Raw genomic sequence first — 24,943 nt, forward strand, 5'->3', positions numbered from 1 at the left:
CTTGACTGAAGTCAAAGGAGCAATGTCAATTTACACCAGCTAAGGATCTGGCCTATTGACTTGGTTGGAGGTGCACTGTGTAAATCTAGAGTAAGGGAGGAGAATCAGGGCCAAGAAACCCAGTTTATGCTCATCTCCAGCTTTAACATGCCCTCTACATACACCCACAGAAGGAAAAACAAACAAACCGTTGCTGTGTTTCCTGTTGTCTCCATGAAATCGGTGTCGAGGGGTAGTAAACATTCTTGGCTCTCAACGACGCATTCCCATTACGAAAAATCTCAAAGCACCATAACAGAGCAACATTAACATTTATTTGAAAAGGGCAGAGATGACTTACTTGAAAATATCAACAAAGCCCCTTACCAAAATGTGACCTTTAGCAACTCAAAACAACTTATTCCTGCCCTCGGTTACTCACACAGAAAATGATCTAATGTTCCTGAAACACAGAAATGGAAACTTGACCATGCACCTATAACAGGCTTATATAAATATATTTATATCTAATTATATATACACTATCTATACTCCCAAGGTCTAAACGGTACGTACAATCACAATGCACGGCTGGAGACATTTACAGATGGAGATCACGTGTCAAAATTCAACTCTTAGTGCAAATATCGGAAACTATTTCCAAGGAGGAGTGGGTGGAAGCATCTCACCACAGGCTGAAACAAGACATGCTTGTTTGCAATTTGGGGCAAGCCTACAGTAAAGGGGGTTCCAATCAGTCTCAGCTAGGACACCGCCCCACATGGTTTTAGAGGAAGTTCAAGAATCACTCCGTGCCAGTTAAGCCAATGCAGGAATTGACATAATGGCCAATTAGGGTGACCAGCTGTCCCAATTTTATAGGGACAGTCCCTCAGTTTGAGGCTTTGTCTTATGTAGGGGCCTATTACCCCCCAACCCTTGTCCTGATTTGTCACATTTGCTGTCTGGTCACCCTATGGCCAATTGTCCAGCTACTCCAATGTCCCGTCTCTGATTTTCTGTCCCAGCATCCAACCCGTTCTGCAGGATGCTTCTGTTACTCTTGCCAAACAATGGGCAAAACCATGATGTCCTTATTGAGGCAAAACTTCCATTGCCTTTAAGGGGAAGTTGGCCAAGTACAAACCCAAGTAAGGACTTCAGGATTTGTCCCACTGTTGGTAGAGCTGGGTGAATTTTCCTATGAGCATTTGAGCGACCAAACCTTACGAGCATGAACCGTCACAGGAATGACATTTTCATTTGCACGTATGAATACCAGCACTGGGAAGTGCTTGCTTGTGCACTTACACAATCAGGAAATAGAATCGGTACCATGTGACTTAACCTGACCAATTGCAAGTAACCCCCACACGCAAGATTTTTGCAGTGAACCAAGGCGGCCACTCTTGATTTGGTTGGCCTGGGTAGACCACATGTCCTAGGCTGTATCTACACCGGCATTTTTATTCACATCTCCCATGGTTGCACTAGTACAGTCAGTGATTGCACTAGTATGCACCAACCATTGACATTTTAACCCTGCGTTGTCTAACCCTACTCTGAGCAAGTTTAGACGAGACTGCTAGAAAATCCAACAGCCAACTGAGCCTCGTTCATATTTGTGCTGGTCACCAGTGAAGCAGAAGCCATGTAGGCAATGCCCTACTGTGTCTCCATACCAGTGCTTCATTTGTGCCAGGGCTGAGTCCCGGCACCTCTGGGCCTGGCGGTTCCTCGCCCTGGCACCTCTGGGCCTGGCGGTTCCTCGCCCCGGCACCTCTGGGCCTGCTGCATCAGTTATGAAAGTAAAAAAATTGCTTGAGCCTCACGCCTCTTTCTTTACAAACTAAGCCCTGCTCCGGACCTTCCCCACACCCTCTCCTTCCACTGGATTCGAGGCATGTTAGAAGACAACTGGGAAGCTGCTTGCTGCTGCTAAAAGGCTCGTGACCCCATATGGCCAAGGAGGGGGGAGAAGCGGAGACCAGAAATGGAATCCACGCGACTGCTGCCCGAGTCTCAGGGCAACGTGGCCCAGGTGAGGAGACCGCGACCCAGACACACTCACCCTTCCCTCGGAAGAAAAAGTTGGGCTCCGTGAACAACGGTAACCGGAGTGCCTGGTATTATGGTGGGGAAGTAGCAGCCCTGTCGTAACGGCCAAATCTAGCTTCCTATTTACCATATAGAGCTAACTGGACCCAGTCTTTTACTGACGCAATTAAAAATAACTAAAATATTTTATTTTTGTTCTACATTTTTGCACACATTTTGGGGTTTGACACATTTCAGTTTGAAGAGTTTTGGTTCATTTTGGTCGGAAGGGGGGAACAAAAACACTCCCCCTTTTTCCTCCCGCTCCTGGGGGAAAAAGTCAAAGTATTTTATGTTATTTTCTCTCACCTCAAGAGACAGGATATCCAAAAGTGGAAAGAAAATACAAGTTTTGAGGGGCAAAGGTGTTATTTTCTCTCACTTTTTAACTTCCCCCCTTAATTTTGTAGTGGGAAGGCGGGGGGGGGGGGATCCAGAAAGGTGGCGTTTTCTCGCAGCTTTGAAGGGAAAAACTTCGGCGTTTTTTCCAACATTTTTTGTTTTGAATTTAAACAAAAAGAATTTTTTTTCAAACAACTTTTTCTTGAAAAATGTTGTTTGACAAAACCCCATTTTCCCAAGAAAAGCCTTCAACTCTGTAGCGGTGCAGGGACTCACCCCTGCGGCGCCTCCTGCTGGTCACCCGGGGAATTAGCATTCCAGCCTCCGGAGCGGGTCACCACCCCGCCACAGACCAGCTCTAATGGGATGGGCTCCTATTACAGTTATTCCCATGGAGCGCAACCCGCTTCAACAATGTGGTCATGTCTCCCACCCTTTCCTGTCCTCTAGACCGAACACTTTGTATGTATGGCCAGGGATTATAGGGAGGCAGTCGTTCAGAGGAACTTACTGTTTAACAGCTGGTTTTTCTAAGCGTACGCAAGTTATTTACATCGGTTACTCCCACTTCGGGACAGGGAGCCTCACTGATAAAATAACCCTTGTCCCCCCAGCTAAATGCTGGACACCTGTGTCGGGTCACAATGCTCCCCGTTTTCTCAAACTTTCAGCTCCGCTCCTGAGCGGTCAGTCCCAGACAGTTACTAATGGAGCGTGAGGCTTCACCCAACATGCAGCCGTTAGAGGAGAGGCCGGCACGTCTTATAGAATGTCTCGGGAAGGGGTTCTCTGTGAAGGAAAAAGCAAAATGCTGCTTCTGCATCTCATTGCTTCCCACTCCTGCTCTCCCCCTTGAGGCAAGTTGAAGGGGGGACCCAAGGGGTCAGCACTGGCTCCCTCCCAGCCAGGGAAGTGCCATGAATGAAAAAGGAATTTTTCGGAAGAATGAGCTACTGTAACTGTTGTAACAAACCCATGCTTGGTTCAGGACTTCGCAGCTGCGACCAGCCACACACTGCCTGCACTCAGAGCTTCACGGGAAAAAAAAACTCAGAACTGCCTGCTCCACAAGCACAGGTCCCAGCCCCTTGGGCTAAAGGAGAATCCCCATTAGCTGTTTGCAGTATAGGGCTTATGACACACAGCCAAGCCATTCTGATTCTTTCCAATAGATAACAGTGGTGCATGTGCACACACACACAATCCTTTCCTCCCTATTAGAGCTTCCCTCGGAGTTCTCACTTGGGCCTTAACTTCCCCCTTTACCGCAAGGTGTGTCCAAAATTTGGGATGGCATGGGCTGCACCGTGGCACTTTGCCAGGGACCCCAGAAATCTTGCCCACTTGCATGGACAATAAACAAATCTCCCTTTTCTCCCCCAAGACCTGCACATTCCCCCCGCCCCTCAAAAAACTGAAACCACTTGCTGCTCAGGTTCATCCAGCTCCACATGGGATGCTTCAGACATAGCCACCTCAGGGTGCCCCAAACACCAGGGGTGACAAGATTCCCATGGACTCTCCCCTTCCACAGCAAGGAAGGCTTTGGGGCCAGGGAAGCCAGTGGTGACCAGGATACTGGAGGGTTGGGGGCAGCGGAGAAGTCAGGCTGCAAGTCTGAGTCTGGAAGGGGGATTTGGAGATAGAGCCTGGAGGGTTATGGGGGCGAAGAGCCTGGGAAGGAGAATCTTGGGGGCCAAGGGGCACCTGGGGAGATTATTGGAGGGTTGGAGGAGAAACTGCCGCTCTGAGGTGGCAGCTGGCACGTGGGCCCCTCCATAGCCAGACATCGCCTCGGGCTCTGGCGCCAAGGTGCAGACCCTGTGCCCTGAGGGAAGAAGGCAGGTTCAATGCAGGGTTTTGTCTACACTGAGTCTACGCCTTGGAGCGGCTCGACACATCAGGTTAAACCGCTCGGAGGGGCTGGTGCCACAGGGGCGCTTCACCCTTCTCCTCAGAGGGCAGGTGATCTGAGCCGCTAGCCATAGCATGTGTCTGCGGTTAACATGGGCTAATGTCTGGAGGCAGCAGCTGTCCGATCCCACGTCCCTCCGCTAAAACCTCCCCACCCAGCGTTGTCCTGCAGCTCCCCAGGCCTGGTGGGCCTTGACTATCCATGCCAGGGAGGGCTAGATTTGGCCTCCTACGGGAAGTTCCGGTGACAAACCCGCCTGCTGCTTTCTAACTCTGACCGACCTTGCCTTGGTTAGGCCCATCGTCCCGGTAGCTGAGCCCTGGCCGTGCTATTTGCCCTCACGTTTCCACTCCCTCCTCCCTGGCGCAAAGCTGGAGTAAGTGGACTTTGTGTGGGACCCCCACCAGGGCAGGGAGGAGTTTCTCCAGCCACTGCTCCACCTACACTGGCAGGAGCCGCGTGCCCATCCCGATCCACTGGCTAGGTTCCCACCCTGCAAGAGGCACCCAACATGCCTGGGCAGATGGTCTCCTTGTGCTGCAGAGAGCCCAGGCTTGGCCTCTGAGGCAGACTCTCTGGGAGCTGCACAGCAGAACCCCCCTCCCCAACTCCACTGCCTTCTATCAGCAGGCGCGGTGGGGCCCAGAGGCGGGCAGGACAAGATCTGGGGCCATAAAGCGCCAGAATCAATTCTCTTCTCCGCCTTCTGACTTGTGCTCAGGCTTTCTGCTGCTGAAGGGAAATGGTCCTGAATACCGGCCTGAGCTGCTAGAATTGCACCATTCTTCAGAGTTTACTTGGCTAAACTCAGAGTAAAGTTGATTCGTGCCAGGATAGAACCAGCTCCAGGGGTGGTCCGAGATGGTGCTATGAACTTCCCCAGGAACCAAGGACCATTCCAACCCCACTGCTTTCTGCTTCAATAGCAAGGTGTGTTTCATTGACCTGCCTTCTCTAACGTAACATGTAGCAAAAAATATGGTTAACGAATACAAATAATTAAAATAAACCCTATTAGGGACGTATGTTAAAAACAAAACCTTACCAAAACAAGATACTCCCTTCGATGCAAAGGGTGGGAAGAGTGGCTGTGTGGTCTTTTGTTTCTTTATGACGAAAGAAGGCGGCCTGAATGGTGTATTCTTTGAAAAGGGTTTTCTGTTCCTTACTGTTTTCTTGTTACATTGCGAACTCAGGTCTTTTCTACCCGGACAACTGAGAACTAGAGGAATTATCACATCCCAAGAAACTGAACACTGAGCAGTTCAGAAGGGAGGAATTTTCACCCACATAATAAATCACATTTCTGTCGGAAAATCTTTTCTCTCCTACGGTTACAACAGATCAGAGACTGGAATGGTTGATCTCTGCCTGGTCAGTTTGTTTGCTCTGTGTTGAGCAGCAAAGCAGGTCTGACTGTCCCGTCTAGCACCTTGTGACATCACTCACATCTGTGCAAAGTGCCTGTAAAACTCTGCCCTTTGGATCTGGCAGCATTTTCACGCACTTAGCTCTCACTTTGCACAGGTGTCAATGAGCACACAAGTTGCAAGGCAGGGGAGAATCAGGTCCTTGGTGTGCATTTTACACCATTTTATGCCGATTTCGTTACATCGCTGCGAAAGGCCGCATGGACCCTCTTATGCTGGTTTAAACCAGGCTTATTTATCAATCAAGAACAAATGTAAGTTGCACTGAATTAGCCCAATCAAACCGAACTAAGAGTGTCCTTACATAGGTGCTTGCACCGAAGAAACAAATGGTTTCATAAAACTGGTGCAAGTTTGTGTAGACAAGGCCTCAGGAGATATATACATCTAAGAACAAAGCATGCAGGCCATACTTACAGGATGGGGGACTCTATTCAGGAATCGGTGACTCTGACAAAGATTTTAGGGTCATGTATATTTGGCTTCCCGTGTGACGCTGTGGCCAAAAGGATGAATGCAATCCTTGGATGCATAAACAAGGCAATCTCTAGCAGGAGTAGAGAGGTTATTTTACCGCTGTATTTGGCACCGGTGCGACCGCTGCTGGAATCCTGTGTCCAGTGCTGGTGCCCACCGTTCAAGAAGGATGTTGATAAACTGGAGAGGGTTCAGAGAAGAGCCAGGAGAATGAGTAAAGGCTTGGAAAACCTGCCTTATAATGATAGGCACAGGGAGCTCAATCTATTTAGCTTAACAGTGAGAAGATTAAGGCCTGACTTGATCACAATCTATCAGTACCTACATGAGGCGCAAATATTTAAAAAATCAGCCCTTCAATCTAGTAAAGAATGGTCTAATACGGTCCAAAGGCTGACAGCTGAAGCTAGACAAATTCAGATGGCAAATGAGGTGTACGTTTTTAGGGGAAAGGAAAACATATTTGGGAACAAGAAAATGGGATTATCAAGCCACAATGATTGAAGGGAGAATCCAGGGGCAGATGTAGGATGGGAAACTCCTTTGAACTCCTGTTTTGAAGCTGGCAGATGACAGACCCTCCTCTGCCTGCACAAAGTCACCACTTTCACACTTCAGCTGTTTTTGCTGTCGCCTTGTGTTGTTGTTTTAACCGTTTGGAATGGTTCAAAAAACAGAATTTTTTCATTTTATTTTAGGTCCCTTTGCCAGAGGGATTTTGCTGAAAGCGAGAGTGAGACAGAGCCCAAACGTGGGAAATTTCAGTCCCAAAGAAACACTGGGCTCATGTGAAAATGGGGGGTAATCATTATCTTAACTAGAGGAGGTGCCTCCATGCACTCCCTGAACCGTCTGCACGCGGCACACAGTCTAACGCCCCATTTGGGCTGGCATCTGGGAAATGCCAGAGTTCAAAGGGTTAATGCACCTTTCTCTCCATTCCCATTTCACTCCTGCGGCTGCTTCTTTCTGGGTTCTCCAAGGCTGTCCCACCCTTAGTCCCGCCTGCACATCAGTACAGCCCTCACCCACCGCCTGTGAGATCCGGGTCCGGGTCTTCCGCAAGACAATCCCCACTGAAACATGGATTTTAAAAGTCAGGTATGCAACAAATCTATAACCACCTAGGACTTAAAGGGTCTCCCCATCTGCTGCGTACCACTGGCAACTTCGATTGGCTCACAGAGCAGGTCCTCCTCCTCCAGAAGCCCACGACCCCCTGCCACTTGGCTCTAACAGAGAACCTCTTTTAGCTGTTAGCAGTATAGGGCTGAGCCGTTGGGATTCTAGGCACTCACTCCACAGAGTGGGAGACACACACACAAGCTGGTTCATTACAGGAGTCATTTCCCTTTCAGTTGAGAACATGCAGGAAAAGTTTAAGGGTGTTCGCCTTGATTGTACCAGTCTGTCAATCAACCCCTTTGTCTTCTTAAACCAGCATTACTGGAAAGGCAAATATACATCTGATGTATAGGACCCTGCAGCACAAAAATAATCCTTTTTTTTTTTTTTAAATATGCATCCAACTGTGATGACTAATTTTACGTCCTGGGTCAATCTGCCTCTGACTGCTTTGGACTGTCTTAAGGCAACTAGGATTCACCTTTCGCAACAAGTTTGGGTCCTATGTTCAAGTACACTTAGTCTGTCTTTAAAATACAGAAGACCTCAAGTTTGGACAGCAGCTCCTTGCTAAGAAAGAACTCTCCTAAACTGACCAAAGGCAGATAAACGTGAGTGACACCTGTCACTGACATAGGTCTGCTTTATGTAGTGGGACATCAACATGCCAAACTCTTTCCAGGGTAAGAGCTAACACCCCCCCAAAAAAAAATTCTAACCTGCTTCTAAAAAGGGAAGCTAAAGCAAAACTCAGCTACCCCTGTGCGCTCCCCGACTTCTCACTGCTGGAGTCACAACTCAAACGGTTTCCTGAAGGCCCTTGAGTCTCATGCATTGTCAAACCCTGAACTAGCTGAGAAAAAATAGGGTGGCAAAAAAAGTACATTCGATTTGTGTAAATGGCTGAAGGATTGTGGGGTGGTCTCGGGCCATGTAGCTCTGGAAGAGGGAAGACTGCCAAAGAGTCCACCAAGAGGGGTTTTCCTTTAGGGTTATTGAGTTCAAGAGACTCATTTTCATTCATGCAGAAGGCGCGTTTCCCCCTTGGCTCCAGTTGCATAAGGCCTTGGCCTTCTCTCGGCATGCGCTTCGACTCTCAGTACACGCAGAGATCTGGGAACTTCATCTCATACACCGGGATGGAGTGGTTCTGGGGCTGGCCATAAGCTGCTGTGATGGTACCGGATGGGCTCGGGGGTGGTCTGGAATGTCAGAGATACAGAGGAGAGTTACAGGTGGACTCCCACATTTCATCAAACCGGAAAAACAGGACCCAGCCCGGCCATGGTTCTGCCCAACTCTTGCTCGCTGTGAAGATTGCAAAAGCTTTCCCCCTCCCAACTCAGGAGCCTGTCACTGTGTTACCCGAAGGTGAAGACTTATCACCACTCAACTGATGTGAAGGAACAAATCCAACCTAGTGACTCTACATTAGAGCCAAACTGGAGAGGACAAGGGGGGCCTGCCGGGGTCCAAAGCCCACCAGAGACACTGACAGCTTTGGGGAGTTGGGAACATGGGAGAGAACCATACAAAGCAGATTGGAGGCAAAGGGAATGTCGGTGGGGCCTGATCTAATGGAGAGGCTGACCTTCCTTCTCCTCCTTTGTGCCAAGCCTTTCTGCACTCACTGGTGGTATCTCTGCACCTTCCCAGTGTTGTCCTGTGTACTCGGCTTGCCTGAAGCTTTTTAGGGGCAGGGGGGCCTGTTTCCTCCCATGTTCTGATAGAGCCAAGTATGTCTCCAGTTGTAAGATTGTGGCTGCCCCCTGCATGTCTCAATCCATCCTCGTGCACGGGCCACCCAGCATTGTAGTTTACAAGCCTCTCCCTGCCCTTGCAAAGCGGGCTCCTGAAAGCCCTCTTCCTCTGACTGTCCTCTCCCCAAAGAGTCTGACGCTCACCGGATAGTGATCTCAAAGATCTGGTTCAGCTTGCTCTGCAGCAGCGAGGCCTGCAACAAACAACAAGAATTCCATTAATCTGAGGTTTTGCGCCACGGCAGAGCTTGTTACAACCGCAGAGCCCGGACACACCGCTGCCGGTCTGCGTCCTTGTGCAAGGCACAGCAGGGTGCCCGGTGCTGCAGCGCACCAGTGCAGCTGACTATGGGACACACTCCTTCACCCAGAGTCCTCAGTGCACCTCCACAGGACATCTCCATAAAGCAGGAAGGGGTGCTGGTGATGCAGGTACCATCCTGCGTCTGTACTGATCAACACTGCAGCATGGCGTGAAGTGGTGCTTTGAGATCCCAGCTTTCATGTGAGATTGTGATCTGGAGTCCGGACTAATTGGGGCTGTTAGTGTTTCCCTGACATGTTTCACAGGAGCAAGGTGCCCTGGCCAAATTTAGACTTGGATAATTCTGTTCTGCCTTCCCACTGTGGTTTTAATTGGATATGGGATTCTCCACTTCCTGTCCCAAAGGGCAGTGCAAGAGCTGCTTGAGAGCTGCTCTGTTCCACCCCCTAGCTGGCTGCATTTCAACACTGGCAGATGAGATCCTTCTCTCTGATGCGTAAGGGACTTTGGGGTATTTACAGCAGAAAGGTCTAAATATCAGTCACTCCCGAAGACCACCTAATTCCAGAGGTGTCTCAGCTTCAGGGAGCTGATGGCTTCCTGTGCTTTCACAACAACCTGTCCCATGCGTCGCCAACAGTATCTGAACTCGGAACGTACTACGACATCGGTCTCCACCACTTGAGCTCAAGGCATAGCTTAGCTGGCAGGTAGCAGTAGTAGGGTGTTATCGCCTAGTAAATCAGCCATTAGCGGGGACATGATCCACACTTTGCGGTGTGCTACGCTTTGGTTTTGTGACCCACTGGGACAGGCCCATCATCTCCACAGCAATGCAGAGCCGGTGGGTGAGAGGCCAAAAGCAGAGACTCACCCGGGCACCGCAGTGAGCCGCAATCTCTTCAAAGGGAGCTTTCTGGAACTTCTCCACCACCAGCCGCCTCCTCTCTCGCTCCTGCTCCTCCACGGCGACGCTGTCTACTAAAGCACCCGGGGGCAGGGGGGGGCGACAAAGCAATGGTGAAAAAGCTCTGCGCAGCACCAGGCACACAGCGCTAGAGTCTCAATCATTCTGTTCATGGGTCCTGGGGCCATGCACAGATCCTGCCCAGCCCCAGGGGAATGGATGCTCTGCTATGAGCCCTGGTGTGCACAGAATACCCAGAGAGCGGTGCCTTCCCACCACCCATCATCTCCCCTGCATGCCAGGTGGCGAGAGCAGGCTGAACTCCACACGGCACAGCTACTGTATTTGGATTTGTGGGTGCTCAGCACCTTTGGAAAAATCAGGCCCCACGTCTTATTCTGGGCACCCAGACACCGACGCACCCCAAAATCAAAGGACAAGTTTGAAAACTTTGGCTTAAGCGACATGCCCAAGGTCAGAAAGAGTCAGTGGCAGGCCCAGGACTAGAACTGAGCAGTTCCTCGCTCCCAGTCCTGTGCTCAGACCATTAGCTGGCCATCTCTCCAGCCCTAAAGGGAGGTCTCTCTGTGTGAGAGTTAAAGACTCGCTGGCCAGGCAGTATGGTGGGCCTGGGGCAGAATTTGCACCCTGACACTTCCAGTCACGTTCGTGGAGCAGCACAGCAGAAAGAGGGGATGTTTTACACCCCCGAACAGACACAATGTGACCAACACAGCTCGATCTTTCCTCTGTGTGAAGACTAACTTGGGCTTAACATAGCAGCAGCTGGGTGATAATGTACAGCCTGTGGCATGGAGAGGGTCAGACAAGATGATCTAACGGTCCCGGTCCGGCCTTAAACTCTGTGGCACTCGGAAAGATCGCTCAGTTACTTACCAATTGCTTTCTTCAGGGTTTCGTACGTGATCTCTTCAGCGGGGGCTCTCTAGGGGTAGGGCAACAAAAGAAAGATTATATCTCCAGGGCAGCTTGTCTTTGAGAGCAGAAGAAAGAAAGGGGACGGGGCTATTTCATTTCAGTAACAGACCATGCGGTTCTAGGGGCCAGCCCACTCGGAGGATTGATTCCTCCAGTAGTGTGGCTGACCACTAGGAGGCGATAACTTTCAGGTCTCTAGACAGGGGTACCTGGGTGAAACTGAATGGCCTGCACTGTACAGGAGCTCAGCCTACATGGTCCAATGGTTCCTTCTGGCCTCAAACTCTATGGATCTATGAAGGTGCCGACTACGACAACCACCTTTTCAAAAGGCAAAAGCGGGACACATGCAGGAGCCCCGCCCCTTCTGTGGCCCCACCCCCTGCTCCTCTTCCCCTCCAAGGCCCCGCCCCCTGGCCAGGCCAGAAGCCAGAGTCAGGCCATGGTAAGAGCTGCCGCCCAGGGAACCCGGGCCACTGTGAGGAGCCCCAGACGCTCCATCTGCCCTGGTCAGGGGGCTGGAGTGCCTGAGAGCAGCCCCTGGACCACATCCCCGCTCCCTGGGGCGCACCACCTAGGGCAGGTGATGGGTGCGGGACTCCCCACGGTGGCCTGGGCTCTCTGGGTGGCTCTTACCATGGCTGGGCTCCAGCTTACAGCCTGGCCAGGGATGGAGCCTTGGGGGCCGCGGGGGGGAAAGGTGAGAAAGGAGGGGCACGGCCCTGTGGCAAGCGGGGGCTAAGGCCCACCTAAGCCCCCCAACAATGGGAAGAGGCTGGCATCACCCCTGAGCCTTGACAGGCACAGGGGCACCACAGGGAATCCGGGACATGAAATGTACATTTCGGGGCTGTCCTGCCCATTTTGGGACGGGTGGTGACCCTAGTGCCAAGAGTCTATGGAAAAGGATAAACAAGAAGCAGCTGCCCAAAACAGTGGCTTTCAGAGAGCAAAGCAATCAAACTGGCTCTCGGAAGATAAATGCAGGACAGAATCACCACGTGGGAGCTCCTCCTCCCCCTGAGGATGGGACACAAGCCTTGATTACCCAGCCCTGGCCGCCAGCAGGGGAGTCAGGCTCTATAAATCATACGGAGGACACAAGGCCTATTCACCTCGCCCTGCTGAACACATGAGGAGTGAATTATTACTCCATTGTTCACGGCCTGCAGCGCCCAGACGCAGACACCGAGTGTTCGGCTGTGCATACTAATGAAAAATTATACGGTGCTTAAGTATGTTGCATTATCCAGTTAAAACAGGAGCTTATGGGGAGAGAACACAGGTCAGGAGATGGAAAATGTTTAACACCAAAGGGAAGGCTCAGGCTTGTCTTTTATAGGTATTTCGTTCCCACAGATCCTGTGCCTTTAATGTAGCTGCGAGGATCTGTATTAAGCACAGCGAGGATCTGTATTAAGACCAAATCTGAAATTCCCTGAAGATCATGGAGCTTCCGGGGGGTTTTAGTCTGAGTCGCTCTCTAACTGCAAGTGCAACATGGAGCCAAGTCCGCTGCTGGTGAACAGCTAATCTCAGACATCAGGCAATTAGGGAGGGGGCCAGGAGGGGCGTACGGGCGTGCGTCTTCGCCAAGATCTCGACCCGGTGGAAAGAAGGGGGAAAACGCTCCGGGGGGCGGCGGAAGCACCCACAGTCTGCACAGCACCCACAGTGGGAGAGATGGAAACACTGTGCAAAAGTTTAAAAGGTGTAAGCACTGAGGGGGGGAGGGGAAATGTTCTGGACGGGGCTAGAAGTAATGGGCTAAGGGAGGTTTCAGAGTAGCAGCCTTGTTAGTCTGTATCCGTAAAAAGAACAGGAGGACTTGTGGCACCTTAGCAACTAACAAATTTATTAGAGCATGAGCTTTCGTGAGCTACATCCGATGAAGTGAGCTGTAGCTCACGAAAGTTTATGCTCTAATAAATTTGTTAGTCGCTAAGGTGCCACAAGTCCTCCTTTTTTGGGGGCTAAGGGAAACGTCCTCAGGAAAAGCGTCCCAGGCCGGAAATCATCTCCCTCTGGGTTCACACTCCATGATCTAATAGGGCTCTGCCATCCCTAGACTGGATAGGAAAATGGCTGTCCCAAGCAAGCGCCCCCTTGCCGATCCAGCCGGCTCAGGACACTGGGCACCAGCAGAGGAGCTGTCTAGGCAAGCCTCAAAAAGCACCCCTCCTGCTGGTGACATGGTGCAACGACAAGGACTGTTCTCAGGCTGGCCTGAGCAGGCGGCAAACCGGCAGCACCCAGTACCTCCTCTTTCTCAGGACTGTTCCTCGATTCCACTTCGACCTGAAGAGAAATGGTCTCACCGATGCTCTTCCTCTTGGACAACCGATCTTCATCTGGAAAACAGGGGGAGCCAACCCGTCAAAAGGCAGAGAGGGGAGACACCCGGAGGCATTTCGGAAGGGGGCTGTCTGGGTCAGAAGAGGGAAGGATGCAGAGGTTGTGGAAGGTTTTCAGAAGGAGGCTGGAGCCATCTGATGGGGATGGTTTAGACCCAACAAATCCTGTGTCCCAGAAAGGGGTAAATGAGGGGACCCTTGCAGTCCTTTCTGACCCTACGGTTCCACTTCTCTCTCTCCTGTAGTTATTTGGCCCCCGCTGCCGTAGCATCGGAGCTGCTCACAATACATTCATGTTCACGGCCCCCTGTGAGGCAGGCCAGTGCAGTAATCCCCATTGTCCAGGTGGCGCTCTGAGACTAAGTGAGTTGACCAAGGTCACGCAGGGAGTCTGTTGGGAACACTGGGGCATGGCCACTAGGTAACTCGAGGGGATGGAAGACCACAAGTGTCGATGAAGCCCCCTCGCACTAGGCCCCTGTGTCCTTGCCCCACCCCCTCCTGCCTGGAGGCACTCGCAGCAGCTCTGCGTGCTAGGCCCAAGTGTCCTTGGCCCCCCCCGCCTGGAGGCGCACACAGCAGTTATGCTGAGAATCTGCAACAGTATGTTGCAGAGTCAGACTGCCTGAAACTAAGCAAGGCCAAACAGGGGAGATATGGAAGAACAGTGCTGAATAAAGCAGCTTTATGTATAGTTTAACAAATGATACAGAGAATCAGGGAACTAGCTGGGAACTGGATTGGCTGCCTATATGGATACTTGGAGCAGCTTGCTATTGGATAAGTATGCTGGGAAAAAGGATGTATAAAAGCCTGTGTAACTTCCTGCTCTGTTGTACAGGATTTGAGATTCAAATCTCCCTGTACCTTTTTGAAGCTTCAAATAAACTTTTCTGCTTCTCCACCCCGTTGTGATTATTGGGTGCAGCACACCGGGTAACGAACCAACTCAAGCTGTTGTTCAGCCTCTCGGCACTGGGTGCCGGCAACAGCTTTTGGCGTCCCTGGGTGGGCTCGAGGCTGCAATTTAGCCTTGCCCGGACCCCTCCTGGAGGTCGAGGATTGCGGCGAGAACCGACGCCCAGCGCGCACCGGTGAGTTCATCGGGGGCCTCGGAGGAGACGCGATTTGATCGACCCCAGAGGGCACAACGGTGCAACGCACTCATATAGTGGAGAAGCTGTTGTGGACTACGGTGAAAAACCGGTCCCTTAGACGTGGGGGAAGAGCAGCTGCAGGCCACGGTGAAGAACCGGTTCCTTGGATAAGGTAGGATCCTTTAAAATCCGGATTATATGCTCTGTTGGAACCTGGGGACGCCCAGAGTTACCCTGTAGGTATGGGACAGGGACAGAGCTCAGAGGTTAGGGCACGGTGTACGCCCCTAGAGTGCATTCTAGCAAACTGGAAGGTATTTGGTGCGGATCCGATGACTAAGAGCCAATTAAAACGATTCTGTACAGTTGACTGGCCTCAATATCAACTCGAGGACCAGGAGTGGTGGCCACCAGGAGGGTCAATTAATTACAACACGATCCTTCAGTTACTCCTGTTCTGTCAGAGAACAAGGAAATGGAATGAACATATGTATGCGCATTTGTTTCTGACTTTATGTACTCGACCAGATATTTTACAGCGCTGTAATCTGACTCCAACTGGTTTGGTAGCAGCTAATGTTAGTCCCCAGACCCCCACCCCCACTGTAATGGCAGAGCCGGTGTCCCCTTCGGCCCCTACACCCACACCTTGTAAGTCCCCAATGGTTGGCCTATACCCCTTAATCACCGAAACTAAAGTCGCCCGGTCTGGATCGGACAGGCGTCCTGCCACAACTATGCAGGTTTATACTCATGTGCCCTTTAATCCTGTGGATTTGGCTGCTTTCAAAGCACAGGCAGGAGAGTTTTCCACCAACTCAAGCTGTTGTTCAGCCTCTCGGCACTGGGTGCCGGCAACAAGTCTATGGCAAAGGAAGGACTTGAATCTCAGAAGCTAGCCACGGAGCCATGCTGCTTGCACGGCAGGACACAGCAACGGAAAAAGGCCGCAGCGCACAGGGACGCTCTGTACCATACCTGTCAGCTGGGGGATGTAAGGGGTGCTGAGCCGGTCTGAATTATAGCCGCTGCCTCCCAGCACCTCGCTGATCTTGCTCTGTCGGAAGAAGACCTCGGGCACTAAGTGATCCAAGCTCTTCGTCAGCCTGTGTGATTGAACAGGGAGAAAAACGGGTGATGACACTGGCATGCTGCAGTTTGGGTTACCTGGGCCCTTGCTGTTCAGAGGCCTGTAGGGTTTCCAGGTGAGCACAGGGGACCGGGACTGCTCCACGTCCCTCCAAGACAGCCAGATCGGTCCAGATGGGCACAGAAGACTGAGCCTGATCCGCCTCTGATTCACACTGGCGACAGCAGAGTCACACTGGTCCGAGCAAGATCAGAACCAGGCCCCGCGGCATTTCCGCCTGGAGGAGGTGATGCCACCACCTGGGGGGCGGAGCTGAGCTCATGCACGTTCTCGACTCAGTGAAGGACCCAAGGGAAAGGAAATGACTCGGCTGGGAGGTTTCCCTGGCAGCTACTTCTCCAGGATTCCTCCTTCAACTCATCTGGCAATTCGATCCCACACAAGGGCTGCTAATGGAGAATTATAAAGAGCCACAGTTTGTTGGCGCCTGGCTGCAGGCGACGGTTCTGAAAGGGGCAGCAGGATTTCTGCCGCTGCTCGCAGCTCAAATCAAGGGTGACAAGTGCCTTCCATGGCAGAGGTGCTTACCTGGGCGTCTCCACAAACACGTCTTCTGGGAGTAGATACGGCGCCTCCTTCTGCCTTGTCTCGAGGACCTAGTGGGGAGGGAAGGGAAGAGAACCTGTCAGCGGCTTGTCAACCAACTCAGCTGCAGCTGTTCAGGCTTCTTCGTTAAGGCCAATTTAGTGCTGGGGACAGGGGCCCGATGCACAGCCCTGGAGACAACAATCCTCTAGCTACCCACAGAACAGGCGCTGCAAGGGCAGAGGCCACACAAGCACCCCACCACCACCACACACACACCCCCTACCTCAGCCCCAGGCCTGCCTCCACCCTGCCCTGGAGCCACCCCCTCTCGGAGTGGGAGGGGAATTCAGTCTTCGGCTTCCCTGCTGAGACAATCAGCGAGGGGGCCAGTAAGTGCTACCTGCGGGGGGGAGGGGAGGGATTTCCTGATGGAGACCCCGATCTGGTCACAGTTGACTGAGACCCTCCAAGCTCATTGCAAGGCGCACTGACCTCGTGGATGTGCTGGCAGAAGGCGGGCACCGTGGTGAGCTGGCTGATCAGATTCAAGTAGGCGGCGCCGAGGGCATAGAGGGCGCAGCGGTTGTACACAGGCAGGTTATCCTCGTTGATCTGGGCGATCTCCTGCGAAGCCCACGGACAGGGAGAGACCCGGCAGCAGGGGCCAGACCGGGGAGCGGGTTAGTTCGTTAGCCAAGCAAGGACAGGCGGATGGGGAGACAGCAAACTAACTGGCAGAGGTTGGGACCAAAAAAAGGTGTCCCAGGGCAGCTGGCGCTTTAAGGGGAGTTGGGCCCAGCCTCGCCTGTGACCATAGGCACGGATTTTTATTTTACCCAAGGGGTGCCGCCCCAGACCCCCACCCCCACCCCAAGGCCTCCTCTTCACTCCGCCTCTTCCTGCCCCCACTCTGCCCCCTCCCCTAAGGCCTCACCCTCGCTCCGCCTCTTCCCGCCCCGCACCGTGCCCTCCCCTGAGGTCCCCACCAGCTGCTCACTGCCCTCCCCCAAGTCCCTCTCCCAGCCGCCAAACTGCTTGATCAGCTGTGTCTGGTGGGTGCTGAGCACCCACTGTCTTTTTTCCTGGGGTGCTCCAGCCCCAGAGCACCCACAGAGCGGGCGCCTATGTCTGTGACGGATCAGCTGCCTCCCTGCCAGCCGTCAGGGGAGCCTACAAACCAGCAAGTGGCTCAGTTGGGATGGAGAGCGACCGGAGCAAGATTGGTCCCTGTGGCAGGAAAGTCGGATGGTGGAAACCTGAAGGCAATAGAGAGGCCCCTACAGAAGACCCCGGGTTAGCTGGGAAGAGATGACTAACGTGTTGAATTTACAGGGAAGAAATAAAGCTCAGGGCCTGGAATAGACTCAGGGGTGACGCTGGTTCCTTCCTGGGCTGGGCAGACAGGCCAGCAGCCTACAACATGGATGGGATATGAACATAGAGCTGCTTCTCCACCTCAGTGCTAGCCCCGTGTGGGCAAATGCCGAGATGTCTACGTGCCACACCGATTTAGGCTCAGAAGCTGGATGTCCCTTCAACCACTTCACCTCAGAACAACACCCTCCTTCATGCATCTTCTAGGTCTACTATTAAGTAGATGTTCCATTGAAACCAATCTGTCGCAGAAAGGTAGTAGCTAAGTTCGTCTGCATTTGCCGAACATACGGCATTATGTTTCCATCTTACTGGCAGGTGGCTTTGCTCACTGCCATTGTGTGTGCGACAGGTGAGTGGCAGGGCAGGGCTGCTGTCATGTTCGTGTTTTGTTGTTTTCCCATCTGGGTTTACTGGCTACGTTGCATTTACTGGTTCGTTTTTGTATTGCTATTTATTCCATTTTCTTAAGGTACCCAGAGGCTTCTGGGTACCTGATGCAGAGAAATAAAAAGACTATTATAATGTTAATCGCAGTGAAAGGCTAAAAGAGAAGAGGGTTTGGTACCGACTGGGCAAACGTGGAAGAGAAACGGTTCTCAAATATTCATTCAGATTTTGAAACTTGACTGTGATCAAGACGAAGATGGTGGAACTTGCAAACCAAGGGGACAGAATGAAAGTGCGGCTGTAATTCCCATTCCCACATTACTCCTGAAGGAATCCTGCGCCAAAAAATTAAAAATTCTGCACACTAGGTTTTCAAATTCTGCATATTTGTCAAAACAACACAATACAATCACACCATTTTCAATTATTTATTTATAGTAATTTATTTTAAAATACTGGTCAGCAAATAATTGAAAATGGTGTGGTTACATTGTTACTGTGTTATTTTGACAAGTAAAACATGCAGAATTTTGCAGAATTCTAAAAATTGTAAGTTTTGGTACAGAATTCCCTCAAGAGTACCGGGTGGGTTCTGTGTGGCACAACCTGGATGCGGGCAGCTCGGCAGGGGTGGGGGTGTGTACAGGGAGGATCTGGATGCACAGGGGCTCATTGTGGGGTTCAGGGTCGGGGGAATGGGACTCTGCAGGCGAGTCCAAGTGAAGGTAGTTAGGGCTCAGTGGGGAGGGGAGGGGAATTGGGGTGCTGGGGGAGTGGGTTTGGTGGGGGGGAGTCAGGGTACAGCTGGCTGGGGCTCCACGGGAAAGGGGTCTGGGTGGGGGGCTCCCAATGCAGGGTGTGAGACTTAGGGAGGTGACTGTTTGGGTGTCGGGAGGGGTCAGTGGCGTGGAGGGGTTCTGGGTGCGGGGAGGCTCCTGATGTAGGGGGTGTCATGCAGTGGGACTCGGTGGGAGGGTTCTGGGTGCAGGGGGGGTGTGAGGCTTGACGGGGGGGATTGGGTGCCGGGGGGGTGGGGGGTGCAGTGTCCAGATGCATGAGGGTTAGGCATATAGGGGGAGCAGCTCCCCACACAGTGACTCCTTCCCTGTGGCTGAAGAGCAATGGGGCCAGGAAATGGGGGGAGGGGGTCACTGTATGGGAAGCTACTCCCCCTGTCCACCCAACCCCCGTGCATCTAGACACACCCCTCCGCACCCAACCCCCTCTGCTGAGCCTCACCCCTACACCTAGACCCCCGCCGAGCCTCCTCTTCCCTCCCCGCACAGTGCAGAGCTTCCTGCAGCTGGGGGAGGTTCCCGGGGGTTGATCTGACCCAGCCCCAGATGCCGTTCTCCTCCTCCCCCTTCCTCCCCACACCCAGCCAGGCCTAATGTCCCTGGGCAGCTGGGGCATGCCCAGACCCCCCACTTCCCCTCGCCTTGACTTCTCTCTCCCCCGGCTGCCTGAACAGACGCACCCACACCTAGTGCGCACTGGTGCAGCTTCTCTTTGTTTCCACACACACAACATTTTTCTGTGGGGAAGCAAAGAGAATCTGCGGAGGAGGGGATATTTCCACTCACGTGCAGCGGTGCAGAATTCCCCCAGGAGTACCATATCACACTTCCCTCCTGCAGCCCCTCACAATGTGAATTGTACCAGCCTCGACGCACTGAGCGAAACTTGGATCTCATTTGCACAGACAGAAATCTGGAGCAACGCCGTGGGCCCTCCCTAACTCAACATCACAGCACCCATCTGGGAAAGGGAGGCATTATAGACATGGGGCCGCATCCTGATCTCCACTGTGCCAGTGTAAAACTCCATTAAGTCAAGCAACCTAACAGAGCCCAGAATCCAGCCCTGGTAAATTTGTTTTCACCCACTTGCCAATATGGAATTTACACCACTTTGGGCTGTCTGCTCCATGCCTAGCTGAGTCGATCCCCTCTTTGCACCGAGGGGAGAGGAGCCCTCTGCACGGTGGGCCCCGCCCCCAGGCGCCTGCACTGCTCACACAATCCTACCTGCACGGCCAGCACCAGGCGGATCAGGTCCACCACCACCTCCTCGTTGGCCAGCTCGATGCTAATGAGCGCCAGCATGCTGTAGAGCGCCTCGTAGTGAGGCTGCACGTTGCTCTCCTCTTTGCTCGTCAGGTAGATGTGTCTGTAGAGCTGCTGGGAATGCTGCCGGAGAGAAGAGAACACGGCACCACGTAAACTGGGCCCAGGGGAAATACAGGTTCTTGTCAGAGAGGCGTAACGGGAGCCAGCCCAGCACGGCACAAGTCACGCAGGCAGGTGCTTCTAGCCAGCCTTCGCTAAGTACTAGAGACATTAGCCCTCCGGCAACTCTGCTCTAGGGGAGCCGTTGCCTGGCTGCGTTCTGCCTTCGGTTGCATCTACAGCTCCCACGGGCAGAATCTGGCCCAACGATGTTCAAGGGGGAGCAGTTCTGCCTTTTGGAGTCTCGTATTGTGAGAGGCTGTGCACCTTCTGTAAGGAGCCGAGACCCCTCAAGTCGGCACATCTCAGGGTCCGGCTCCTGATTCCAAAAACCATCCCCAGTCCGGAAAGCACACGAGGCCCACTGAAAGGATGCAAGCACTGTCCTAAGGCGGGGCGCGAGGCTGCATGCCCTTTGCCGTCCGGCTTTCCTCTAGCTTCCTATCCAATGTTTGAAACTAGGTTCCTTATTGGTTGTGTTCTGGTCGCTCCTGAGGGGCCCCCCCATCAGGTAGGGTCTACAAACCCATGGATTTCCCCAACGGTCCGTACAAAACCAGGCCACCAAATCCTGGCTCCACTAGGCAGCTAGCTGCCTGTGCAGATTTACATTAAGAGACGGATGCTATGAAACTGCAGCGAGTCCTTTCTACCTGTTCCCCCACCCCCCAGGGCAGATTAGCAGGGGTTTGGAAGCTTATTCTCCTACTGCCAGAAACCGTGGGTTTCAGCCTCAGGATCACAACCTCAGCATCATGTCTGGGGAATCCAGAGAGTTTCTCCAGTCCTAAGATTTCATCATCAACTTGAACTCGCTTTTCTAGTTGCAAAGGAAATCTTGTGCGTATAAACAGGGTAGAAACCCTGTTATACAAATGAGGCAACCAGAGCATCACTGAACAGAAGGCACACGTGTAGCTTACTAGATAACAGTTTTCAGATTCTCTTGGGATTCTGTGGAAGTTGCAATGATTGAATGGGTGGGTAGAAGTGGGTTCATTTACTCTATAGCAATGGGGAATACGCAGGGCAGGACATTGCGTCGGTGATCACTGTAAGATTACTTGTAGCTGTGAAATTATCCAAGGTAAATGCTGCCTCTGACACTATACCACTCAATAGTGCACATGTTGTTAGGTACTACAGCATTCTGTGAAACAGCGCAAAGGATTCTGCGGGGAGATCCCCTCGCAACGGAAAACCATGGACGGTCTGGGGATGCAAAAGAACATTCGCAGGGCAGTGAGTGGAGATCAGCTATTAGAATCCGGTCAGCGTATCTCACACGATCACTGGGTGCTCCCAGACCCGGGTGAACCGAGACCTTTCCTCTCTTCGCAGCCACGCTGCTCCGCGACACGGGGAACCGGGCCGCATCACATGCATTTTGTGGGAGAGTGACCTGGCGCAGAAGCCGGCCAGCGGCTACCATCAAATAAAGCCGGCCAGCTGCCTACCTTCTTCATGAAGACGGTATCTTGGCGGGAACACTTGTCCACTTTCAGCTTCAGGACAGAGATGTCATTGATGGTGCTGCAGTTAAAGAGAGACAAGGGGGGAGGGAAATCTAAGACACAGAGACAGCGGAATACTGTAGGAGGCAGAGAACTGCCCCTTCCCTTAGTCTTCTCGGTAGAATACAAATCCCCGCCTCCACACGCCCCGCTACCGCGCCTCTTATAGGGAGTAAGCTGGTCTGGCAAGACCCGTTGCTGGAGGCCCTGTGGCATATTTTTAAAGAAAACTGAGCTATTAAGAGATGTAGAAAGACTGAGCTATCGCCTGACCATAGTCCTCTGCAGTAGCCCTGTCCTGTTCCTGCCCCAGCGCTTCTGTTTGCAGTTACCTTCACTTGTATGTAACATCATCATCTCAACGGTCAGCTCCCTGACCGAGTGTCCTGTCTCTGTGTTCTGGAAGGCTCCTAATCAATGGGGTATTATGTTGGGCATTTAGGCTCTGGGAAGTGAGCATAGGCAGTGGGAGTAGTACTGGGTAGGTTTCATCTTTAAAGGGTTTTACAGGCGTTAGTTAATAATCCTCACAACTGCCCCCGTAAGGACAGCAAGTATCAATCCCCATTTTACAGAAAGGGAAACTGAGTCACAGGACGATTAAATGCTCAGCATCCCAGAGGAAATCAGCAGCAGGATCAGTAGCCAGTCGTTGCTGGTTCCCAGTCCTGGGATCACACCCCCAGATTATGCCTCTCGACATTTCTTTACGAACACTAAAACTGTTAATTTCTTGAAAAATGACCACTAATTTCAGGAAATGTGCGTTAAAGGGTGAGCGTATGCCTGTTGTAACATGTGCCGTAGGTGCCGGATGTAAAACCAGAGTCCGATCCCAGCCACAACCCGTCGGGGTGAAACACACCAGCGCACCTGATAGTTGAAAACTTGGGCCTGTTTCCATGGCGGTCAATGAAGCTGATCAGTATCTCGAGGACAAAGAGACGCAGGTCGGCGTCTTCCATCAATGCAGCCGAGAGCAGCCTGTCCAGGAAAGAGCTAGGCAGGGCCGTGAGCATGTTACTACACTGGAAACCCGTGGAGACCTGCAGGTTGCACAAGGTGGAGGGAGAGCAGAGAGGGATATGACCAGTGGGGAAAACGTCCCAGGGAGAGAAAAGCATTTCCTAAAGCTGGGGGATGGGCGGAAGAGATGCTCTGGCCTGCAGAGGACCAGCCCGAGCTCCATTTTAACCCCTCGTGGCACAGGGAGCAGCTTGGCATGGGAGCTTCCATGCAGCCCCAACAGGCTACAGGTTGGGCTGGTGCAGAGGCAGGCTGCATGGGGAGTCCTGAAGGGCAGCAACCACTTTTCCAGCACACAGGCCGGGGCTGCACCTGCAACCTACACCGCGTCCCTAGCTTCGAAAAGCCAGACAGAGGGACTGTAAATCGAACCCATGTGGCACGGCAGGGTACTAGCCACGGAGCCACTCAGCCAGTCCTTGCTTTGGTATAGTGTGTTCGAACATGGGTACTGTTCTTTGCATGAGGGTGAGCAGTCAAACCTTCCTGAGGAAGGGCAGGTGCATGCCCGCCCGCCCGCCAGCCAGCGGCTGTCCCAGGGCAAGGCCCGTGCTGAGACCACATGGGCACTTGCTGCCAAACCACACCTGCTCAGGAGAGCCCGTTCGTACCTGCAGGAGGGATTTCAGCAGCATTATCTGAGTCAGGCGATTCCGATTCTCCCTGTGGGGGACAAAAACCAACGTTGAACTCGGCACGGAAAAGAGACTTACACAAACCCAAAGCCATCAGTTTATTCCCTGCGCCAGGGCCAGGGCAGGAGTGTTCCCTATGGGATATTTCCTCATGCCTCAACCAGGCCAGTTTTAACAGCTCAAGCAACGGTGGCCACACCACTAACCTTAATACGGGGCACTCACTGCTCAATAGATGTCACTGCCCTTGGCTCCTAGTCAGACCCCTGCAGGCCACCAGACGTAATTCCTCTCCCTCCTTAGCATTCACACCCTCCTGTTTGCAGACAGTGATCCTACAGTCACCCCCGGTCACTGCACAGTAAGACAAATCCTGAGGTCCCTATGTGGGGGCTGGTCTCTACTGGGAGCGGACATTGGCATAGCTATGTCTCTCGGGGATGCGATTAAGCCAGACTAACCCACCCTCTCAACAGCGCCAGGTCTTCTGTTCACCTAACTACCACTTCTCGGGGAGGGGATTAACCGCAGCGAGTGGCTACGCGGAAGCAGTGCGGCTGCTGGTGTACCACTGTAGCATTTTAAGCATAGACGCAGCTGGAATTTTAACTCAGTCCGTGCTCGCTGGATCAATTAACATCACGGGGAGTTTGCAGGGAAACGCGATCGTCCTTCGGCCATGTACAAGACTTCTCTCCGCGCCCTCTAGCTCTGAACTCCAAGGCTAAAGCACCTGGCAGGAAGCCACGTCCCACAAGGATCAGTTGTGAGCTGTGACTTCATTAGGAGCAAGAGCAACCCTTGGGGTAAAAGACGAGTTCGTACCCTCGCACGGAGTCAGCTGCGTCTTTCCCGCAGCGTCTAGTAAGATTTTAAAACTCTTGGGGATGAAGCGGATAGCGGTGCTGCGCTAAATGGCTCCTGGGACTCCAGTCTGCCATCCCCGAGCCTGGAAACGCCTGGCTTTCACCCGCCGGGGGCCGCCGGCCTGACTCTGATCTCACAGCAGGGGCAGCACTGACGTTAGCGGGCCTGATTCTGATCTTGCACTGGTGCAAATCAGGAGTGTCTCCGCTGAAGTCAAGGGAATTACACCAGCGTAAATGAGGCTGTCCATACGAATCCTGTACACACCAAGCGCTAAGAATCTAGTCGCGATATGAATCTGGCACCACCCTCCAAAGCGCTTTGCCTAGTATCTCTCATCTTTGCTGCCATTATCCTGGCTCCAAATAGCAGTTTCTATTTTGTCCCCCAACACCCTTAGTCTCGTGTTTCTTTTCCATAGCAAAAACTAAATAGCATTATTCTACTCACTGAGGGTAAAAGCTTTACACACAAACTAGCCACAAGCTTGAATGCTGCTCTCTGGGCTGTGGTGTTAACACAAATGGGCTGGCGCTTCATTAAA

The 24,943-nt window shown here is 52.5% G+C and overlaps 1 protein-coding gene across 8 annotated transcripts in view; it reads right to left on the reverse strand.

The window, feature by feature from the left end:
* Positions 1-292: 292 nt before the first annotated feature.
* EFR3B (EFR3 homolog B) overlaps positions 293-24,943 on the reverse strand; it is a 153,394-nt gene continuing 128,743 nt past the window's right edge. For 7 of the 8 annotated variants that reach the window (XM_073335563.1, XM_073335564.1, XM_073335559.1 and 4 more), the window contains 12 exons: positions 23,509-23,560; positions 22,745-22,917; positions 21,815-21,890; positions 20,157-20,318; positions 16,858-16,989; positions 16,366-16,433; positions 15,666-15,793; positions 13,496-13,587; positions 11,195-11,243; positions 10,265-10,371; positions 9,270-9,319; positions 293-8,567 (listed from right to left, as the gene is read on the reverse strand). In XM_073335563.1, the coding sequence (XP_073191664.1) occupies positions 8,462-8,567; positions 9,270-9,319; positions 10,265-10,371; positions 11,195-11,243; positions 13,496-13,587; positions 15,666-15,793; positions 16,366-16,433; positions 16,858-16,989; positions 20,157-20,318; positions 21,815-21,890; positions 22,745-22,917; positions 23,509-23,560 (1,195 nt within the window). In that variant the 3' untranslated portion in view covers positions 293-8,461. The remainder of the gene's footprint in view (positions 8,568-9,269; positions 9,320-10,264; positions 10,372-11,194; positions 11,244-13,495; positions 13,588-15,665; positions 15,794-16,365; positions 16,434-16,857; positions 16,990-20,156; positions 20,319-21,814; positions 21,891-22,744; positions 22,918-23,508; positions 23,561-24,943) is intronic. The other variant, XM_073335560.1, reaches the window with a different exon arrangement.

Source organism: Lepidochelys kempii, chromosome 3, assembly GCF_965140265.1.
Source record: "Lepidochelys kempii isolate rLepKem1 chromosome 3, rLepKem1.hap2, whole genome shotgun sequence".
NCBI lineage: Eukaryota > Metazoa > Chordata > Testudines > Cheloniidae > Lepidochelys > Lepidochelys kempii.